Source organism: Gasterosteus aculeatus, chromosome 7 (assembly GCF_964276395.1).
Source record: "Gasterosteus aculeatus chromosome 7, fGasAcu3.hap1.1, whole genome shotgun sequence".
NCBI classification, from domain to species: Eukaryota; Metazoa; Chordata; class Actinopteri; order Perciformes; family Gasterosteidae; genus Gasterosteus; species Gasterosteus aculeatus.
The window spans coordinates 19150149-19171379 of NC_135694.1; the positions used below are offsets into that span (position 1 = coordinate 19150149).

The 21231-nt window shown below is 42.0% G+C and overlaps 1 protein-coding gene across 2 annotated transcripts in view; it reads right to left on the minus strand.

Moving 5' to 3' along the window:
- Positions 1–487: 487 nt before the first annotated feature.
- The window catches only part of gabra3 (gamma-aminobutyric acid type A receptor subunit alpha3), a 67105-nt gene continuing 46361 nt past the window's right edge, over positions 488–21231 (minus strand). Inside the window, exons 5-11 of one of the 2 annotated variants that reach the window (XM_040181781.2) lie at positions 16618–16838; positions 11973–12055; positions 11485–11628; positions 9557–9709; positions 7706–7911; positions 2623–2661; positions 866–2479 (exon numbers count right to left, since the gene is read on the minus strand). In XM_040181781.2, coding sequence (XP_040037715.1) covers positions 2159–2479; positions 2623–2661; positions 7706–7911; positions 9557–9709; positions 11485–11628; positions 11973–12055; positions 16618–16838 — 1167 coding nt within the window. In that variant the 3' untranslated portion in view covers positions 866–2158. Of the gene's footprint in view, positions 2480–2622; positions 2662–7705; positions 7912–9556; positions 9710–11484; positions 11629–11972; positions 12056–16617; positions 16839–21231 lie in introns of both variants that reach the window. The other variant, XM_040181782.2, reaches the window with a different exon arrangement.

Genomic DNA, 21231 nt, shown 5'->3' on the forward strand with positions numbered 1-21231 from the left:
AGTGGTCATGTATTTACATAGTCGATTGCAAACCGTCTTCCCCTTTTCTCACCTTGTATTTTAATTTACGGTAAGTGAGACGTGTTACCAAATAAGGCTAACAACACTTTCAGAAGCTGTAAAATATTAGCATCCTAACAATATGCACAAATAATTGGGCTTTTTGGTGTTTACGCAGATGTTGCTGATGTTATGAGTATGTACATGGCAACTAACTGGGGAGAATCACTGATACTTAGCCCTATTCCAGTGTGACAAACCTCATTATTGGAGGTTGCAGACATACACATGTACAGATTGTCATGCATGAAACTATGATGCATACATTGTACATGTTTTGTGTTACTAACACACCTTTTTAAGAGGCCACAGCACAGTTCCCTCATTCTCCCAGGCTTACTGTACCGCTGAAGGTACAGTTTGAATCCACTGGATGTAGCAAGTGGTCATCAAAGAGTTCATAATGAAGACAATGCATAAATGCATCAAGCAGAAACGGAAATTACTTTAGAATGACATCAAACCTGTGTAAAACGCATACCAAGTTCAATACAAAACCAAATACAGATCTTAACAAACAGAAAACCGAAGTTGGAGACAGCAGCCAGAACTACAGACAAACTGCTATTTAAAAAAATAAATCATTTTGATTAATTTGCTCTCAAAACAATTATTATTTATCATAATTTTTGTTATTTTGTTTCACAGTATTTTGTAGTATGATAGTCTCCAGTGACAATAATCTGTTTAGAAATACTGCATGATTGAGACATATTGGACTTGGTTGTCTACCTCAAAACACAAAAACGGTAAAGCATATGTAGACAATCAAATAATTGACACCAATATTCTTTACACAATCAAGTACAACATGAAACTAATTATTTTATGACAATGCAGAGAAATCAAAATGGAGCAAACACTGCTGAGAAAACAAAGAAATAAAGGCACCAGGGTGCCTGCCTATGAAAGAAATCATGATTCTAATGTATAAAAAAGCTAATGTTATTTGCATTTCCATGGAAAACGCAAAATAAAAAATTCAGAATTCCACTCCAGTCTGAGGTAATGGTGGCAGTTTGTTATGACTGCTTAGCTCATGGATACTTCACGAGCCAAAACACAAATGCACATGATAATTATTCTGGACTACGCTGCATCCTTTTAATCTCTTTTGCGTCATCTTTTCACAGGCAGAGGTCTGTTAACCTTCCACTATAATGGGCAATTTTACACTCTGTGCCCATGCCCGTGGGGGGTTGGGATAAGTGGGGGGGGGGGGGGGGGCAGCCACATACTGCAGAGTGCGGAACCTGTGGACACCAGTATATGTGTGCATTTAATGTATACACACAGACCACCGCGCTGGAAATGCGAGTGGCTAAAAGCCTTCCTCCTTGCGTGTATTTACCAAGGCACACAGCTTCTCCGTCATTGAGCGTACGCGGCCCGGTAAAAACAATAAGCGCCACCGGACTAGAAAATGTACAGGCAGCCCCCACGCGACGTGCCAGCAATTCAAAATGATTCTCCATCGGGCCTGTTGAGATTCAGCAGCAGCTGAAGGCCAGTCGCTGACTATTATTAATGATGTTCCTATGGAACGATACAGGCTGCCCCCGGCTAACAGATGCATGGTAAAGCCCAAAACCGAATGGCTCTTCTGGTGTGCATTGCTGGTTGCGTGCATGCGTGTTGTCAGCTTCGATGGACGCGTCAAAACGTCATCGGCATTGCTAATGAGCTTCAATGAAAACGTCAAATGCATGCTTGCTCTTAACTTATTATAAGCAAAGCACAAACATGTCAAAACATAGTTTGACTACTCTACAAAACGGCCGGCATCAAGATACAGCAAAGGGACACTTGGTTACTCACAACAGGGAATAGGGCTAGAGCTAAGTGGGAGAGGGGGGGGGGGGGGGAGTAAATCTACGCAAACACAGTCTGGGGTGAAAATGTGCTGCCTCCAAGGTCCACGACTGTATGAGAATCTACTGCATGTTAAAATGTGCCTTCCATCTATACAGACGTGCAACATATCAAACTCTTAAGAAAAAACAGACCCACAAAACGAGCCCGCACACAATGAGATGCGATGGACTTGGCCTCCTGCAAACCTGTCTACCTCCAGATCAAGCCTAGCATTTGGTTAAATTCAGTTTGAGTTGTTTGCCTTCATGATGGCGGGCTTTCTGTTGACATACGTGGCCCAGTAGCCTAAGTTGAAGATGAAGAACAAAACTGGGAAAATTATGCGTGAGATCTTGTCCACTTTGCTGACACGGTTGTAGGACTTCTTGGCCTCCGTGTAGGGGTCTTCCATTTTATGGAGGTATTGGTGTTTGGCCGCCGCTGCGGCGGCACTCTTGGCAATGGTCGTTAAACCTTGGTCTTTAGCCTCGTTGATGGCGTAGGTGGTTCCAACAATGTTGAAGGTGTTGTTTGTCTTTTTGGACAACGTCGACGATTCTCTTCTCTGAAAAGGAAGAAGGCAGTAAAGGTAAAGGTTGTCAGGGGCGACGCACCAGACTGAACAATACTTCCATTTGAACTCATAAAGAGGAAATAGAAGCAACACCACGAGACACGACACACACAAGAACAAAACAAAAGCCTAACCATATCGTTAATCCTGGCCATGTTAGCCTGAAACGGTTCCTGAAAAGAAAAGTAGAAAAGAAAAAAAGTTTACCAATTATATTAAAATTACCCAACTTACATACTCTATTCATCAGTATCTAGCTAGAAGTACTTTTGAACATGTTACGCTATTAGTATGGTGATTTAAATCATATATATCCGGGTTGCAGAAAAAGCTTGGGAAAAAAATTCCAGACCAAATTAAAGTGTGGAAATAATAATAATATTGTGCTGCAGGAATGAGTTCTAAAACTAAGAACTGAGTCGGCATTTTTGCACCTTCAGTCCCATGAATTCAATGTTTTTAATAAGTGTTTTATTTTAGATGAATGATATAAGTTCTGTGGTTCAGAAATGCTTAAGAGATTTCAACATTTTGTTCCACAACATAAATACCCCTCTCGGGAATTTTGACGCTTTCATGTACTGCTAAATGACTTTAGCTTAGCGATGGTGACGGCAAGTCATGTGACCGTAGTGTACTTTGTTTATAGTCTAATGTAAGCTTTTTACATTCGCCGGTTGCGTCGACGCTTTAACGATCATAAAAGGTGTCGTCGTTTTTTGTAAATATTATCGAGCCTGCATGTTTGCTACAGAGGTTATTTTTTGCCATTTATCCATCTTGTCAATGGATCCAGTGTGATGGTCTACAAAATACGTCAAACCTGCAGCACTCTATATTTTGCCTCACTACAGAAGTAGGTTTGAAGGCCGTCTGATACCGCTAACAATAACATCATGGAGACGCATTGGAAAGGAAGCAAAATAACAGTGCCTGAAAACTAAAGAGGCCTGAAGAGGCCTGCCTGCTCTCATTCGTACAGCTCGCAATACAGCAAACGCAACGAAGGCTGTGTGTGACAGCTGGCTGGAGAAACGGCTTTGTTCACAACACCGGATCGAAATTTAGAATTTTATTTGCTAAATTCATACACTCGGAATCCTCTGGTGATGCTACTTTCAGTTATCTGTCGGCACTAAAAGAGTGCAGAGCACAAGGTAGATGTGAGGAAACAAGTAGGGCACCGAGATTGATCACCGGGCACAGTTTTAGTGTCCTGTGTGGCATGAAGCGTGTAAGCCTGGACTTGGGTAATTTCGCTTCGCACCATTCGGCCCCAGTGAAGCACTACGTGTCACGTAACCGAGCGTTTGTGCTCCCTGTTTTAACTTTCACTTTGAGCCCAGCTTTAACTTTTTAGCTTTATTTCATTTTACTTTTCCTTTCTTTTTGACTCAATCTCTTAAATTAGCATAACAAGTAGCGCCCCCCTCTTTCCCCCATCCCCTTACACGCTGCATCTCTTTCACACACAGCTCATCACCAACGGTTTTGTTTGGTCTTTATCCTCATTATTCACCATTCCTCAAAAATGGAGGCGGAAAAATGGCTTTACACGTGATGTTCAGAATATCTGTCTGAGGAGATGGAGGCAGCAGGATTGAGGAGGACAAGTGCTCAGTGCGATCGATGATTACTCCTCAAGTGAGCAGGAGGAGGAAAATCCTTCAAGCTCTTCTGCAGAAACAATAAGTCTGCTGGAGAACCGAACAAAGCTCGCAGACGGTTGATTGCATTAAGCAGAGGAATGGTGAGACGCTGCCTGAAGGGGTCTATCTGAAGTCAATTAGTACAGAGAGAGAGTGAGAGTTGCTCTAATGGGTAACCAGACGCTCGACGCGACCCCTGGGTAACCTGACGCTCTCCCAGGTTATGGATTCCTCCACGCTCAACACCTCCACCAGCCTCGTCTGTCACAGCCAGGGCGTCACGTCAGCAGGAAGAGCGTCTGGCCGTTTTTCCGAATTGTGTCCTAAGACCTTAATCACAGCCCCCTAAACTCTTCTCTCCTCGGTAGTAGGGATGCTCTTTGCACAGAAACCTGACAAACGAGCCCAGCAAACTTACTTTCTGTCGCTATTTAGCCAAGCTGTTGCCAGCCGAATTATTGGGGAAACCACATGTGGCAGCGGGCCGTGTGTGTGTGTGTGTGTTATGAACCTAATGTGATTCACCACATAATTTACTTCCGGCCAAAGATTTTCACGCACTATTCAAACCAATTTGGCTGGCCGCAGGCAAAAATACAACCTCAAACACAATGCATCTATTGACCTTCTCTTTGTTACTTCTACAGATTGTTGCATCAGAATTTCCTCATGAGTGTGGCGCATCGTGGCGGTTATGATGTCTTGCTGTGTCCTGCTGTCTGCAGCTCAGTGTGTGCATGTGTGCATGTAACGGAACCTTGTCACAGTCTGTCCTTGTCTAAGATTGCCGATGAAGTTTTGGCATATTGGTTGCCTCAAGTATTAAGTGAGCATGCACGCTGTGTTTTAGGGACCACAACGTGTCCCTGTGTGTGTCATTTAGGTTGTAGTTGCATGAGTTTAATCTCTCAGGTTGTGTGTTACAGGTTACCTAACCTAGTGTTGATATTTAAGATCGGTGGTCAGATATGACCACCTTGTATTTCTATATTAAAGAGGTTATTCCAAGTCACGGCAGTCGGAGGAAGCTGGCCAAGAGGCAAATAATCAAGCGTCACAACACTGCCAACTCGGACAGAAATAGTGTGCAAAAGGGCAATTAACAAGAACGGCCTCAAGAAATGGCGGCCTTTTTTTTTCGTCTTTTCTTTCACCCGAGCACACTGCGTGTTAACCACATAAAAGTTTGGTTAAACTTCCCTTGTTGTTGGAGGGGAAAAATGAGCTTCAGTGTCGCGCTGGAATGTGACTGCCAGGAATGATGATGATGATGATGATGACAGGCTGTGCCTCCAATTTTCCAAACCACTAATGTTGAAAAATATCTGCAGTGGTTTGTGCTGCAGGCGTGAGCCATACTGTACACGTCTAACCGCGATCTCTCCTTGGCTCCAGCAGCGACGCCCGCTGCACATGAGCCGGTGCCCCTGCGCGTGCTGCTGAAACCAGCGAATAACGGCCAACACAGCGGAGTCCAATCATGTGTCACCAAGAGTACGCGGGCGTTCGATCCAACCCACCTCCCCACTGGCTAATTTCGGTAATAAGCCCACCTTCGGCCGGCGAGGGGCGCTCTAATTGGGTGGCTGGCTTGTCATACGGAGAATTGGGCGACAAAAGAGAGAGAAAATGTCAAAGAAACTGTGACTAGGCAAGTAAATTAGTCCACATTGACTCTGCGGCCATTTCAGTCTTCAAATGAGATGGAGCCTGATGATGATGAAGTCATCGTTTGGTCCTGTAAAGGGCGATGACTGGGATCTCAAACTTCTCTCACTGAAAAAACACATCAGCCTAATAGATAGGCATCCTCTTATAAGTTCAAGTTTTTATTATAGATATATTATAAAAGGGGAAAAGGCAAGTGTAGTCGGATCGCTTTGCTTTCCAGTAGCCCGTTCTAGCGGTGAGTGTGATGGGAGCGCCACGTCTCCCTCTGTGACCCCATTCTTTTTTTATCTATCATGACAACTGCATGCTCAGCACAGCACCCGAGAACGCAGCCCAGGCTGTTACCATTTAGACGAGGCATCAAAAGGGGGGAAAAAAACCCCTGCAATGAAACAAATTATTCTCCCCAACTGAAAAGTTCCATGGCAGCAATATGCGTTTGTGCCAATCACTCCGAGGACCAAATGTCAAACTATAAAAAACACTGGAGAGGCTGTTCTGATTGTGTCAAGCTGTCTGTACATTAGTATCAGAAAATAGATTTGTGGCAATGTCTGTCGCAGTAGAGGAGGTATGTTGTATGTGTGGCTGTTAGAAGTATTCCATTCAATATTTTTCACTGTAGGACATATTTCACGTTTCATGTTTCTTTTTTATCTTTTATATGGCCACTATTTATATATGCAGTTTCATTCATGTATGAAATACCTACAATACACTAAACACTCAGATGTACACAGATCTGGGCAAACCATTCAATGAGAGTTATTTTAAATATATATATATTTTATAGTCTAGGCTATTTTTAATGGGAGAAAATTACGTTTCATATTCTACCTCTCAGCACTGTCAATCAAACCACAGGGCTGCCAACACCTGATGCGGCCCAAACCAAAATAGGAAATAATGTATTTGCTCTTTTCATTACAAGTGCAAATGAGCCTTTTTGAAGCTTTAATTGATGGAGAACTTCATACATTCAGCACGGGACCAAGTGCTTAAATTCCCTTTGTTGCATCTCAGTATCAGCTTTAATACTAACTCAAGGTTCTGAAATATATTACACTTTTGATGTGACCACTTAAAAAACTCATAGAAATAATGTTGACTTCAAGCACTGAGGTTATTACGCCCGAATTAGATTCATTCATGCAACTGCATCATTGCTTCAGTAAACGGCATCTCGTAGGGACGCCTGCAAAACCTCTCGTTGTATTGAACAGAGCACCAGAAAAAAAAAACTCACCGTCACTCAACGTCCTCATAAACAACAAGCAAACTGCACAGACTGTTGACACGATCACTGGCTGTGATTTATTAGAGTTTATGAATAAACGCATCAGCCTCGGGTGGGTCATTTTAGATGATGCACACAACGCCCAATCTCTGAGAGGGAATTGGGGCGGCATCTTCCATTGACTATAAGGATAAGACGTACGCTGCCATCGTAAATCAGGGCCAGTGTCTTTGGGAGTTTACTTCTGTTTCTGCTCCCACAGTTCCGCCGCACTGTCCCTGTTCCATTTGGCTGTTGATGAATAAATAAAAGCTCTTTATAAAAGACTACAGGCTGCTTTAAGGAGGGAGTTTTCTCTCGGTTTTTAAAGTGCAATTTTCTCTCGTCGCTCCTCTTGGAGTAAATAAGGACCTGTTGAGCAGCTTGGAGCATGTTTACCAAGGCTATCAGATCCAAAGACGAGGAACAATTGCAATCATCTGCAGGAAACAGGCGGACGTAAACCCGTCTCTGAAAAAACTGTTGCGTTTGTTATTTTCGGGAAAGGCGTTTGTGATTATTGATGTTGATTCAGCGCAAAGGTGTGGCCGTGTCGTATCAATTTAAAAAAAAAGAAAAGAGGAAAAAAAAGAAAAGAGTATATAAATAAGAATCACTCACCCTTATCTCCATGCCCTCTTTTTTCCCATCCCATGCCCAGCTGCGTTTGGTGAAGTAGTTGACTGTGGCAAACTCAATCAAGGCAGAGAAGACAAAGGCGTAGCACACTGCCATGAACCAGTCCATGGCAGTGGCATATGCCACCTTAGGGAGGGAGTTTCTAGCACTGATGCTCAGGGTGGTCATGGTCAGGACAGTGGTGACCCCTGAGGATGAAAACAAGAACATCAGAAAATGTCTTCTGTTTTTTTTTTCAACACTTTAAATCAAAGTTTAAATCTACAACCCAGGTCAAATCTTGTTGTGGGGTGGGGGAATATTTTAGGAACCAGAATTCCATGTAAGAGCAACTTTGGACATCTGATTTAGCTTAATCATCTGAATTACTTTTTTCCAGCAAACAACATAGATGATTTATAAAGTGTCAAATGCATAACTAAGTGCAAAGGTCTATAAAAAACAAACTTGAAAAGGAAGACGGACCCAATCTACACATATCCTTTCACATCCTGGCCTTTACATTCTGTGCTGCAGGGGATGAAATGTGGGTCGGACAATGGCTGCCCACCCAACCACATTAAAGCAATCGCCTCATCTGTTCCAGCCTATCTCATCTGATGGAAAAATAGATACACAATAGGCTCTAGAAAGGAATATTGTGTTGCAGAACAGGGAAGTCAACCAATTTCACTGAGTCATAGGTGAGAAATTCTAATTCCGGACTAAAAGGATTGATGGGTAACTATTCACTTTCATCAAGGACAGAGATTGATCTACTGTCGGCTACTGCATTTTGCATATCTTTGACATTTTTAAAGCACTAAAAGAAAGAAATGTTGATACACTTTCTGTTGGACATTATTTTCTGGTAAGATAAATTATGGTAAAAGTCCATTGAATCTGTGAGACATGATAACTTGATTACTCAATGCGACTGTGCGCACAAGAAAAACAGATGTGAGCACTGCAGGGAACCGTGTCCCTCACGGATAAAGTCTCAATCATTCCACCGACTAAGTGACACTTGCGGCTCCTCAAACTCCTCCGTTTGAGGTAAAGGTAAACCGTTTGTGTAGGCGTGCGTTTGTGGACAACTGAAGGACCTTTTGGTTACTCAGAAATTCCCAGTGGGACAGGTAGGCAGCTGTAATGGGCTTCTCCCTCCTGGCTAACACGATGAAGACGATGCCCCCCCCCGCTTTGCAATCCCATTTACCACCTACGGTGTACAGCGTGTGCTACTCCATGCACATGTGTGCTCAAGTTCCAGATCACAATGCTGATTATTCAACAAGCACAGGTCAAGGGAGGCGGGGACAGTAAGAGCAAATTACATCTCCTCTTTAAGCATAGGGTGATCTAATTCAATCCAATTCATTTTATTTTGTATAGCCCCAAATCTAAGCAGACACAATGGTGTCATCGTGAATGGTGCTGCATGGACAGATTGCATACATTGATAACAGTACAAAATGCTGTGTCACATATGGAGCAGAGTACTTTATTTGCGCAATATTAGATACTAAAATGCATTTTCTAATGGTGAGGATTTGATTCTGTGACATTTTCTTTAAACAGCTTTTTTTTCCCATTGCAGCAAACGTGTGATTGTGGTTTATGGTAACTTAAGAGGAGGTTTAACACACCCAGCCTGGTTTCTTTTGTTAGTAGTAACTTTTTGAGCAGAAACCTTTTCCTCAAATTGTTTGCTGAATCATCTGATGTGAATAAATGCGGCTCTGCACATTTAGTACTTTGCTGCATGATTTTAAAAGCGCCGCAGAATGATCTGACCTGTCCAATCAATCATTAAGTGCATGTTTTATATCACAAACACAAAATGGCACTTACCAAATACAGTGCGAGCGGGAACAGATTCTCTGTTTAGCCAGAAGGAGACCTGAGACAGTATGACAGTCATGATGCACGGGAGGTAGGTTTGAATCACAAAATAGCCAATTTTCCTTTTCAAATGGAAATATGTTGTCATCACTACATATTCTCCTGAGGGGGAGGAGAGAAACATAGAAAGAGACGGAGAGAGACACAGTTTCATAATTATTAATACAGCTTTGCACAGTTTGAAGATGCAAAAGCTGAAATATTCAAGGTGGAACATTTACATCATTAAAGTAGCTCATAGTATTCTCTAAAGTCTCCTAGAGGAGCAAGTGAACCATAGAAGGGACGTAGAAAATGCTGCTCCAGTATTCCAATAGATGTAATGTACATGTTGGTCACATGACCGACCTAGCCTCAGTTTGACTTGTGATCCGAACAGACAAGCATGAAAGGTGGAATTTGGACGGGTGGAATAAGAAATGAAATGACAGAAGACATCCCCGGTTAGAGTGTTTCTGGTTCAGATTTGACGCTTCAATTGTCCTTTCTGTGAAAGGATTACGAGGTCGTGGAAAAGCAGTGCTTGCGCTGTCCGCATAGGGAAACAATGCCACGTCCAATTACACCGGACATTTTCAGTGGAGTGCTGCTTTCGATACATTTACATTTTCCCACAGTTGTAGATGTGACGATCGGTGGCCTGTGTCATTCTAACCCTTGGTATTCAACATTTCCTTCAGCTCAGATTTGGTCACTGACGGCAGCAAATGTTCCCCCGAGCACTAGCTCTCATTGCCATGTCTGTGATCTGTGTTGCAAAGATACGAGGAAAAACATTGTTCCTTGAGGGGTCTTTTCCGAGCAGACTCTAACCAGAGCCGAACTGGCTCAAATCCTCCCCCTCCCTTGGCTCACTGCAGTCCATTAGGTTTAAAGAACCCCACCCCCCACATCTGCAAGCTGCACCAGTTTATGAAAAAACAAATCATGTTTAGTCCACTTCCAGTTTTTGCGTTTGTAGTTCGGACTAGTTTTTCCTCTGCAGTTTTCAGGACTTAAAGTTAAACTACCGAGCAGCGCTAGAATCAAGATGAGCTCAGAGAGTGTCCTCCGCAGGGCGACACAAGGGCTTTTATCTCTACAACTTTAGTCAGCCGTTCTGCCTCCCGCGGGAAACGGTCTGAGAGCCACCCGACAAATCGGCTCCATGATGGTTTAGACTCCGAACACGATATATCTGTGGGACTCGATGGCTCCCCTCTTGAGAACTGCATGAGCAAACCGCTTCACTGCAGAGGTTAAATCTCTCAGAACGGAAAGCCAGTGTTGCTCAATTGGTAATTACCAACAACCCCTCAGAAGCGACCTTTCTATGGCTTTGCAGTAATCAGTATTGTAGCACTTCATCAAGCTTCTTGCACTGTTCCCTCAAGCCGGAGGTTGATGTTAGAAATGTTATATTTATGTTTTCCTGTTGGATCAAAATGCCTACCGAGGTTGATTTTTGGCTGCAGCCCCCCCGGCACAGCTCCTCAAATTATCTTTGTAAATATGCTGAACAATTTCCCCGAAAACCGAGACATTTTCTTGCCAGAGCGGAATAATTTAAGCTGAATACGAAATGACAGAAACAGGAGAAAAGTGCACACGGTTTCTTTTTGAAAACAAACAAAAGATTGCCAGTGTACGGAAACAGGGAAGGCAATTTAATTTACTACATACATAATGCAGTAAGAGCAATAATAGTTTTTATTTGCTTCACTGCTTGCTCTTTGCTCCCTCTAGATGGAATAAGGTTTGCTTGGGTTTCCAGTGTGTTATGCGGTGTGCTGTTTGGTTCTGGACCAAACCTTCTTCCCGTTCAAACGCACCAAATTGGATTCAACTTCGCAAACCTTGTACACTGCTCTCTGAGCTGAGGAGGGTATATCATGTACCTGTGCTGGAACTGATGGTTTCTTTGCCAATAACATGTCCCAGTAAGTCATACTGGTTCAGCCTGGAGCCATCTTCCGCAACAGAAACCGAGTTTTCGTCTCCATGGCTCCACAGGTAGATCACCTCGTTATTGGTGTAAGCATCTGGCCAACAGAGAGAACAGCAATTGGCACAAAATGGCAAAAAAACAAAAATAATGACATTCACATCAGCCCCAGCTGTGTTTAGTGCTACTGATTAGCAAATGGTAGCATGTGACTCTAAGATGATGAGCATGGTGAACCCTACCGGCTACATGCACTCACACAGACTCTTTGGTAGGAATTGACGGAAGGAAACTTTCACTTCATGCCGGTGGCTGTACCCCCCCCCCCCCTCAAGTGTTTCCAGGAAAGGAAAGGCCTGTAGAGAACAATGCCCACCCTCCCGCTGTGCGTTGTCTGTCCCATTAAAGTCTGTTTTGTTGTGACCAACTGAACTGACTTACAACTTCCGAATTTCAAAGGACAGGCGTGTGCATCCATCGGGAAATCCTCCAGGTGCATGGGGCACTCGGCGTGAATGGTCAACCTGAGCGGGAGAGACAACACTCCACCGGTCAGGCTGCTGCGGGTTGAGTTACAAACACACCAGAAACAAAGCCGGGCATTTTCCTAGACCACAATTCTACAGTCACACGTTATGTGAATGTCCTATACACGATAATTGAATGATTTAATTTTACATGTCACAGTAACTGGTTTAATAACCGAGTACTCAAGCTGTTTTAAATCCACATTATGTTGTATTTATTCTACTGATGAAATAAGATTAGCTGTTATTCATCCTCAAAAGCAGGTGCCGAAGCAGCAAAAAGGAAAAAAGGACAGCAGAAAGATAAAAGTACAAATTGCTAAATATATATTTACAGTAATAACTGGATTGTTCTTTGAATACCAATGCAAATAGAAAATGTATAAGAGCAATTTAACTCAAGATTGCAAGAGCAGTAAACAAAGTACTCACAATCAGTAGGTATATGAACCAATGTGTCATACTGTTGTGGCGTGATTATTAACAAGCAATGTAGATAGTGTGAGATAGTATCATGGCCTACAACGGAATGATTTATACATGATCGTGTAATGATTTAATTAGATATTGTGTTAGTGTGAATAAATACACCGCATAATGTCATAGAACAGTAACACATTTACATATATTATTGTAATAGTAATGTTGAATACAATATTATACGTGTGTCTGTATATATATATATATATATATATATATATATCAGTACCAGTCCAAATATTTTGGTGTGGTGTTTATTTGGTGAGGTGTGCCGGAGGAAGAACACACATTGCTCTCTCTCCTCCCTCCGGTAGACACTTTGTCAGCGTAGACTGACGACAAAGACAAAAATCTCCAGAGAGAACCAAAGTTTATTTGTTTCATTTTGTCAGATCAGCAGAGCCACACAATGCACTCTCATACATGTTTAATCAACATGGGGGATTACATTTGCTGAGTTCAAACCAAACAGCGGAGCCATCCTGCAGTGGACTGGAGTGCACGTAGGTGGAGCGAAAAAATGTGATTTCTTAAGTATATATCTAATATCTGAAGTAAATGTTGTAGTATATGTAATTCTCATTTGTAAAACATGTCGCTTCTACAGTGCCATCCCAGTATTAGTTATTGTACTTTTAACGTGTTAACAGATTTCACATGTAGACTCGTAGACGTCATGAAAGAAGCAATGTACACTCACCATTGTAAACAGTTTGGACTGTATTGCAGCCCAAGCATTAACGCTAGTGAAGTCACAAACCACATCTTCAGTCAAACTTACGGTTTCCAATTAGCTCCTTGTTTTGCACTTGCAACAACCTTGTGACCCTTGTTACACCCTCTTGACTGCTCTGTGGTGCTGCCTCATTACTGATAAGTGGCTCAGTAACTACCCAAATTGACGCAATACAGCATAAATCAAACTGGAGCAACGCACCGCCGCATATCATAGAGCACTTAACCCAGCCACTAAGTGATGAAATTCATCTCATTCCTCTCGGCTGTACTGATGTTTTAAAAAAAAAAGGAAAAAAAAGAGAAAAACAAAATGTAAGAAACGCAGAACAACATGAAATGACTTTGATCAAATACAACAAAGCAGGCTGTGTTTGTGGAATCATGAAGTATAAAGGGAACAAAACGAGGTCTAAAGCCAAGCTAGCGGGCTTCTGAAGCGCGTCAGTGCTTTGAGTTAGAGGCTAACGGCAGCGTGCTGACCTGCTCATAATGGCACTGTTTAATAAATATGATTTGGATGTTCAACATCTTAGCAACATCCATTGTCATGCTAACCTTTGCAAATTAGCTCTAAACACACAGTCCTACTGAGACTGGTGAGTATTGTTTGATATGGTCATAAACCTAAGAATTGAGAAAGAATATTCCGATCTGACATCTAAAGTAATGAGTAAATCCCTGCAACTCATCCTCAGGCGGACATGAATGTCATCTGTCCAACAGTTACTTACATACTTCAGTCATAATTGCCATCCCCATAACTGTGCAACAAACACATTTGTTTCGCAATGTACACGTAAAAGCAAGGCGAAGTTTGTACAAACAAGCCGCACTGAGCTGAACGCGCAAACCGCCTGTCGCAGGAAGCGCGCCTCCGTTTTGCGGGAAAAGTATTGTAAGTATTGCACCAAATGATGATTTGCGTCTGGTGGTTCATGAGCTGTTTAGTCCAATCTGGAGATTTAAGAACAAATCTGGGCAAAAAGTTTAAACCAAAAATATACAGCACTATCTTTTTAAAGTGAGTATATTTATTATTATTTATTGTCTAAAACTGGAACATAATTGCTTCAGTAAGCAGTTGGAGCTGAACTGAGTGAGAAATTAGTTCTTGCACACAAAACACAAGACTAAAGCAGCACTGAACGACAATACCAGCTCTCTCAATCCAAAAATAATGACGTAATCCTGCAGAGCGGAGGCCCTCACAGAATGTGTCAGTTCGGAGGCTGCAGACGTGCTCATTAAATGGATTCAAGCGGTTGTTTTGGGCGCAGTGTAAACCAACACAAGGAGCCATGGTGATGCACATCTGACTAAACGTCCTATAAAAATGGATGGATTTATATTCTAAAACCTAATACCTGAGAAGGATGCTGAGACAAATTTCAGTTATCAGTCTCCTTTTGGAGTGGTACTCAATGCCTCTAACAATGAAGATAAATTTGGAGTAAAGCCCCCTCAAATAATCAGCCAATGCTCTATTATGATAAGTGCAAGCCTTTCTTTCAAGTACTTATTAAGGTTTTTTTTATTTTTCAATGTGTCAGTTGAAAAGGTAAAAAGAATAATTTGTGGATTTTGATGCCATTAATAAACCACGGGGTCGAAATAAATCCCAATGCAACACTAACGAAAGCCACTCTAGAACTGACATTTTTAATGGATTCTTGAAATTGGATAGAAATATCGCTTTAACCTTGATATGTCATGGCCAGTAAACTGAACATGAAAATGAACTTTTTTCTTAAGTCTCATAGTGGTTTATTACACTTTCACTCACCAAACACGTACTTGGTAATACAACCACAACAGTACTTGTAATGTTACGTTCTTGGCCTTTGGCAGAACTGCTAACACATCACCAAACTATTCTTTTGTGACACACAATTATTCCTTTTCATTATTTCATTTCCACGGTTTAAAATACTGACCTTGTTTGCCGTGCATCTAAAAAGTATTTAATTCAAGTTAAAATGATTAATTATCAGATGGGTAGAAAAGCAATGAATCACTGCTCCAGTCCAGCCTGATCTCCAAAACCTGTTCGTAAAAATCTATACGAAAATCTTGAAGATACAAATTCGTAGTGACACATACTAAATACGGACTGCAACTGATGACGTCACCCTATTCAAAGTGAATGGGGACCTGCACCCCGTAAACACACTTTGTGAAGTCTAACGATATAAATAGAAATATAAATAGAATAAACGTGTTATCATCGCATTTTTAACGAGAAATCAATGTTAAATTGTAAGAATACAATACTAACCCTAACCCCCTCAAAAAATACAACATGGCGGAGAGACGTTCACTCAAGAATCCAACATGGCGGAGAGACGTTCACTCAAGGGGCGTGGTTAACCACCGCCAGTTAGTATGTATTGTTACGAATTTCTATGTCAAATATTTCGTATACATTTTTACGAACAGTTTTTGGAGATCACGTTGTCCAGTCGAGCAGTGTTGCTCACAGACTGTGACTGTCTTGGTAGCACATTCTACTTCTTTGATCAAGTAATTATTCACTGAGTTGTCTGCATGGGAAACATATGTGGCACATAAGACTGGCTGCACACATCTTAAGTTTAAATCCCTGGACTTCTTGTGTGATTAAGTGAAATGTGGTTAACATCTATCAGATGAATTTCCATTAAAGTTTGGTCCAGATATTCATGTCACCCTCAATACTTACTACGCTAGTCAGATGAGATCAGAAGGCAGTTAATCATAATAATAATCTGTATGCCTCACTGTATGGAGGTGACCGAAATCATTCCCACATTTACAGAGCCAATCCCAGCTGACTTCAGATGAAGGCGGGCCCATCTGTCTTTAACGCGTTGCCTTTCTGTAAACCGTAACCCTGCTTGCTCAAGCAAATTCATTTCAGTACAAAATCAGGCCAATACAAGCATTATTATATTTTTATTATAAAGTTAACAACTCACCAGACGTACGTCTGTTTGCAATGGTTGAATGATTCTGTTGCAGTCTTTCATGTAGCTTTTAACTTTGCAGTTTTAGAGTTGAGCTGATGGCTTTCAGTCACCAGCAAGAGACCCTTCCCACCACAACTGTGCTTTGTGTTTAGTGCTCAATGGTACTGGTAGCATGATAACACACACACACACACACACACACACACACACACACACACACACACACACGCACACTAGACCAAAATTACACCTGCAGATCAAAAGCATGTTGGCATTTTCACCCGGTGCAGGTTGGGGTGCTAACTGTAGCATTCAGCTCAAACCATGACTACTGGCACGGCTGTAGAAAGTCTCCATCGTGTTCTAAAGGGAGCAGTGATTTCAAAAGCGTCTCACCTCATCGTGTAGAGAAGTGTTCCGTTGTCGACCAGCCGCAGCAGTTTGTTGGGAGTCGTCATGTTATGGGCCACCGATTTCTTTCCGTTGTGGAAAAATGTATCGGGAGTCCAGATCTTACTAGCCAAGAGGTTGTTGAGGGGTAAAACCTCCATGGGTCCGTCAAACTTCAGCCTCTCGTCCCTCCAACTCTGCCGGAAGAAGACATCGATGGTGTACTCCTAAAGGGGAGTACAGTGCAAAGCTTGATAACAGAAATAACACGTGTTGTTTTGTGTGGAAACGCGACTTCCCAGCTGTGTGTGAATGTGCTGTAGTCCGACGATTGCTTCGCCATCTGTAAACGCACAGCTCTAAAAGACACAAACTGGCGAGCACCAAGTATCCTCTATCCAACAGACGAATGTACATCTTTCACCAGTCATTGCAAAAGATACTGCCCTTTCAAAGTCGTGTAGTCTCCCATCATGTAACAATTACTATGTTAATGATGTAGTGTTTTAGGCCCGAGACACAAATTACCCCCGTCTAGTAACCTTGATATACATCTGTTTCATGTTTTCTTGTTATGCAATATATGAAATATTAATATGTAAGAAAGTGTTTCTGTGTTGAACCAACAGACGGAGAAAAAATAAATAAAAAAATGAAACTACTGCAGGAAGTAGCCCCTCAAAAGGAATTTATTTCACATCATTCATTCAATGGGACTTGGTGTCCTAGCAACAGACTTCCCTCATCAGCTGTGCACACTGGCTGTGAGGACCGAACGCAGCTGTTTTTAACAGAGTGAGATGGAATTACGTCGTATCTCACGCAACAGCACACATCGCTGGTGATCAATAAAAGCACGCCGTGTATGTGCTTCTCTCTCATTTTGCTCTGGGCTTTTGCTCGCGCTGTGAAAGGGGCTCGCGTAGTGCAACGCTCCCCAGTGAGCTGCAACCGGCTTCACCTCCCTGAGAGAAAGGAAAAAAAAAAAGATAAAGTAATTTTTCAGTGGCTTTCACAACAGAAAGACATTATCCTCAGCGGGAGAGGTGTACAGTTTCCACTCAACCCATCAACAGGGCCCCTCTGAACGGTGCAGGGTGGTCGCCTATTAATTGATGGGATTGGCCTCCTGGTGGTCTGCATATAATGCCGTGAGACGTGTACTCTGCACATGTGTTCTTCTCACAATCTCCAATAAACGCATCCAATAAAAATAGTCATGGCTAGAGGGCTGGAATTATATATATAAGAAAAGTAATTAATTACCTTTAATACATTTTACTCAAGTAAAATGATGGCGCTTGATACAACTATTGAATTAAAGAACGCTTTCCGACTGGTGCGGATTGACACCAAATATTACTTGAATTACCTGAAAGAACAACTTTGTTTTTAAAAAAAAATTGTAATTAAACCAATAGATAAAACGAGCTGTGGATGCTGAAATGCTTGTGGGCGCATCAAGCCTTTTAGGCTCCTTAAGGCTGGTTATGAATATTGTGTTTTGAATTTTTGCCCATAAATGCTACTTTAATCCTTCCAACTCTTCCTTTAAGTTTCGGTAGAAAAAAAGGATTTAAAGCTTTTTCAGGGGGGCAAGTAACAAATTACATTCACTCTCTTTCAATGGTAATCTATCTTCTTTCCCACCAATTACTACACATCGAGTTTAGTCCTGCATTAAATGCCCAATGCAGGAAGAATTGTTCAGATCACAGGAAAGTGATGAAACCGCATACAGGCAGTAGGATGAACACTCTCGTGATGTGTTGATCTTTGTCCTGTGTTTTTTTGGCAACAGCACAAGAAAGCTTCCTTTTTAATACCTTTATACTGGCACAAGAGCCACCCTAGCCATTTAAATCTCCATTACCATAGTTAAACTCTTGTAAGCACTTAACTATTCTGTCCTTTTCATTTTGAGATCCAACTACACTGCCAAACCTCATCCCAATCAGTGTAAAGCATCCAGCGATGAATAAACAGACGGTAGTGGCTTTGGCTCATCTCAGCCATGGTTTGTTTGTTTCCCTTGGAACAGATAACTCCTGCAAACACGGTGAATTCATTTGAAGATTGAAAGACGGCATCGAGGAAAAGCGTGGTCAATCTCCACGCTCGTCCAAATGGCACAATGGGTTGAAATGCCAGCTGGTGTTCCTCCAGAGTGAGTGATTGATTTCTCCTAGACAGAGGAGGCCGAGCTGAGCCTCCGTCCAACAGAAGTTTTCAAATCTTTTTTCAAGTCTTATTTTTTTATAGCGACGCGGATCATGAATGGATTTACTGTAGCAAGCGACTGTAATTTAAATGGCATTCATGGCACCTGTTGAATAGAATGCACACCAAATCACCCACATACAAATATGTGTATATGCATATTTGAAATCCCGCCTGTACAAGAAAGGACATGTGGGGAGAGAAAAAAGGGCATTCAACAACTGCCCCGGGATGGATTAGAAGTGGGACCTAAAAGGTGGAGCGTTTTTCGAGTTCTACAAACAATGGATCAAAAGCCTTCCAGCGGGGAGGCACTAGTGGGGACAAACCCAAAGAGAAAGACAATGACTCTGCGGTTCATCACAGTTCTGCGGCGCAATTCCCCGTCTTTCAGCTCATTGTTTTATGTGTCTGGTCTACAGTTTTGCTGTTTTGATTTCTCTCTTATCAGGATTATTTCCAGACACAGCTGGCAGCTATTTTTTCAGCTGTGAGGATGTGACTGACCCGATGTGCACGTCCTGCCCAGCGCCACATGGCAGACAGACAAGCGGCCGAGCTGGTGCACACGTGTTTTTTAGCGACTGGATAGCCAAATATTTGCAGCGATATAAATAAGACACTTGCGCCGTGTCAAATGTATTGGGCAATAAAATGGCTCAGTAGGATTTCACTTTCTTTAAGTTTTTGATAACAAATTTAATTTAAAGTTGCTTTAGTTGCTGCATATAGACAACAATTTTTCAGCTTTTTGCATTGTCAATAAATTCAAATGATCAGGTGAAACGATCTCTAGTTAATTTACATGATTCATTGTCATTTACATCGTCCTGTAAGCCATAACTAAAAGGATCCCTGATGTTTTCAAGTCAAGGTCAATTACCGAACACTTTCAGTAAATACTGCAGGATTGTCACAGCAGTGCTAAAAAGAACGCACAAACGGATAAAAATAGGTATTAGGAAACAAAGGGAAGAACAAGCTTGTCACGCACATGCAAACATGTCTCCTTTGCTCTCATTGCTTAGCGTTGAGGGAAGCGGGGGAGAGAGTGAGAGAGCTGGAAAGGAAATGAGGAAAATGATAGGAGTGTCAGTTAAGGTAGAATGTACACCACACTGCCAAATGAGTCTAGACTCGGGAAAAGAAACGACAGTGTCTGGTTCTCTGGTGATGGCGGGAAGGTTGTGTCTAATATCTAATAGCCTTTTGTCTTCAATTAATAGGTTCATCAAATTCTAAACATTTAGGTATTACATCCGTCTTTATTTCTGCACAGTAACTAATCGTTTCCACAATTCTTGTGTATAAATTTAGCACGGGATGTATGGTAGGATATCTTGTTTTCGACAGTAAACAGCAGACCAGAGATAACACTCTGATTATTGGGCGTGGTGATGATGTAGGCGGCTTGCTGGAGGCGGTGCATCCATGCGACTCTGCTCTGCTGAACTTGATTAATGTCTAGTCTAATTACTGGTCCTTCTGGCTCTCGGGTTGTCAATTATTCTCTTTCGCTTCACTTCTTGTGTGCTATTCACCTTTTCCCTGCTGGGAATGTAACCTGTGTGAGACTTTTCAATGAGCTGTGAATCCCGTACCAACTCAAATTATCTCCAGTGCTCATCAGCTTCTGCAGCTCTGAGGCACAAACATGCTTTAGCACTTTCATTGTGCCCAACTAACATCTTTGGCATCGAATATATTCAGCCTGAAATCTGAAGGTGGTAAAGACAAGAATACGTTGCAGTGAACAAAACGGAACGGTTTCAAAACAGCGACATGATGTATTTTTTAAATCTGAGGCATATTATTAAAATGATTTCTTTTCTTTAGCAGCAGTTTGCAGGGAAATAAACACAAGTGGCTGTCACTTGACAAGCAGAACACTCAGAGCAGATTCACTCTTTTATTTTATTGACTGGTAGCGTCCACAAAGTGCTAAGCCCTTGATTCCAGACGGCAATGTTTCAGCCACATTTTGCGGGCGGCAGAAATGTCGATCAATCCAGTGGTCTACACGGACGTTGTCGGTACCCTGCGCCGCTCTTCCGCGTTAGCTTGAAAGCTAGCAGTGTGGGTTTATCATTTGACTGTTAAAAGTTCTATTCAAGTGAGACAAGTGTGTCTTAAGATTTTGAATGTAAAGTAAAAAATATAGAGCTGTAAGTTGGAAAAGGATACAATCGATATGGTCACGCTATTCCACAGTGCAGACAACGCTGTTTAGCACTACATGTTAATTATAACTCCAATAATGTTGACAGCTCACTGTAGTTTACGACACCTCTTTTTTCCATGTTGGAAACTAGATTTTGGAACAAGAAAGCCATTGATTGTTGGGCTATTGATCAGGCGCCAATGTCATCGAGCATCCAGCTGCATGTCTAACAACCACTG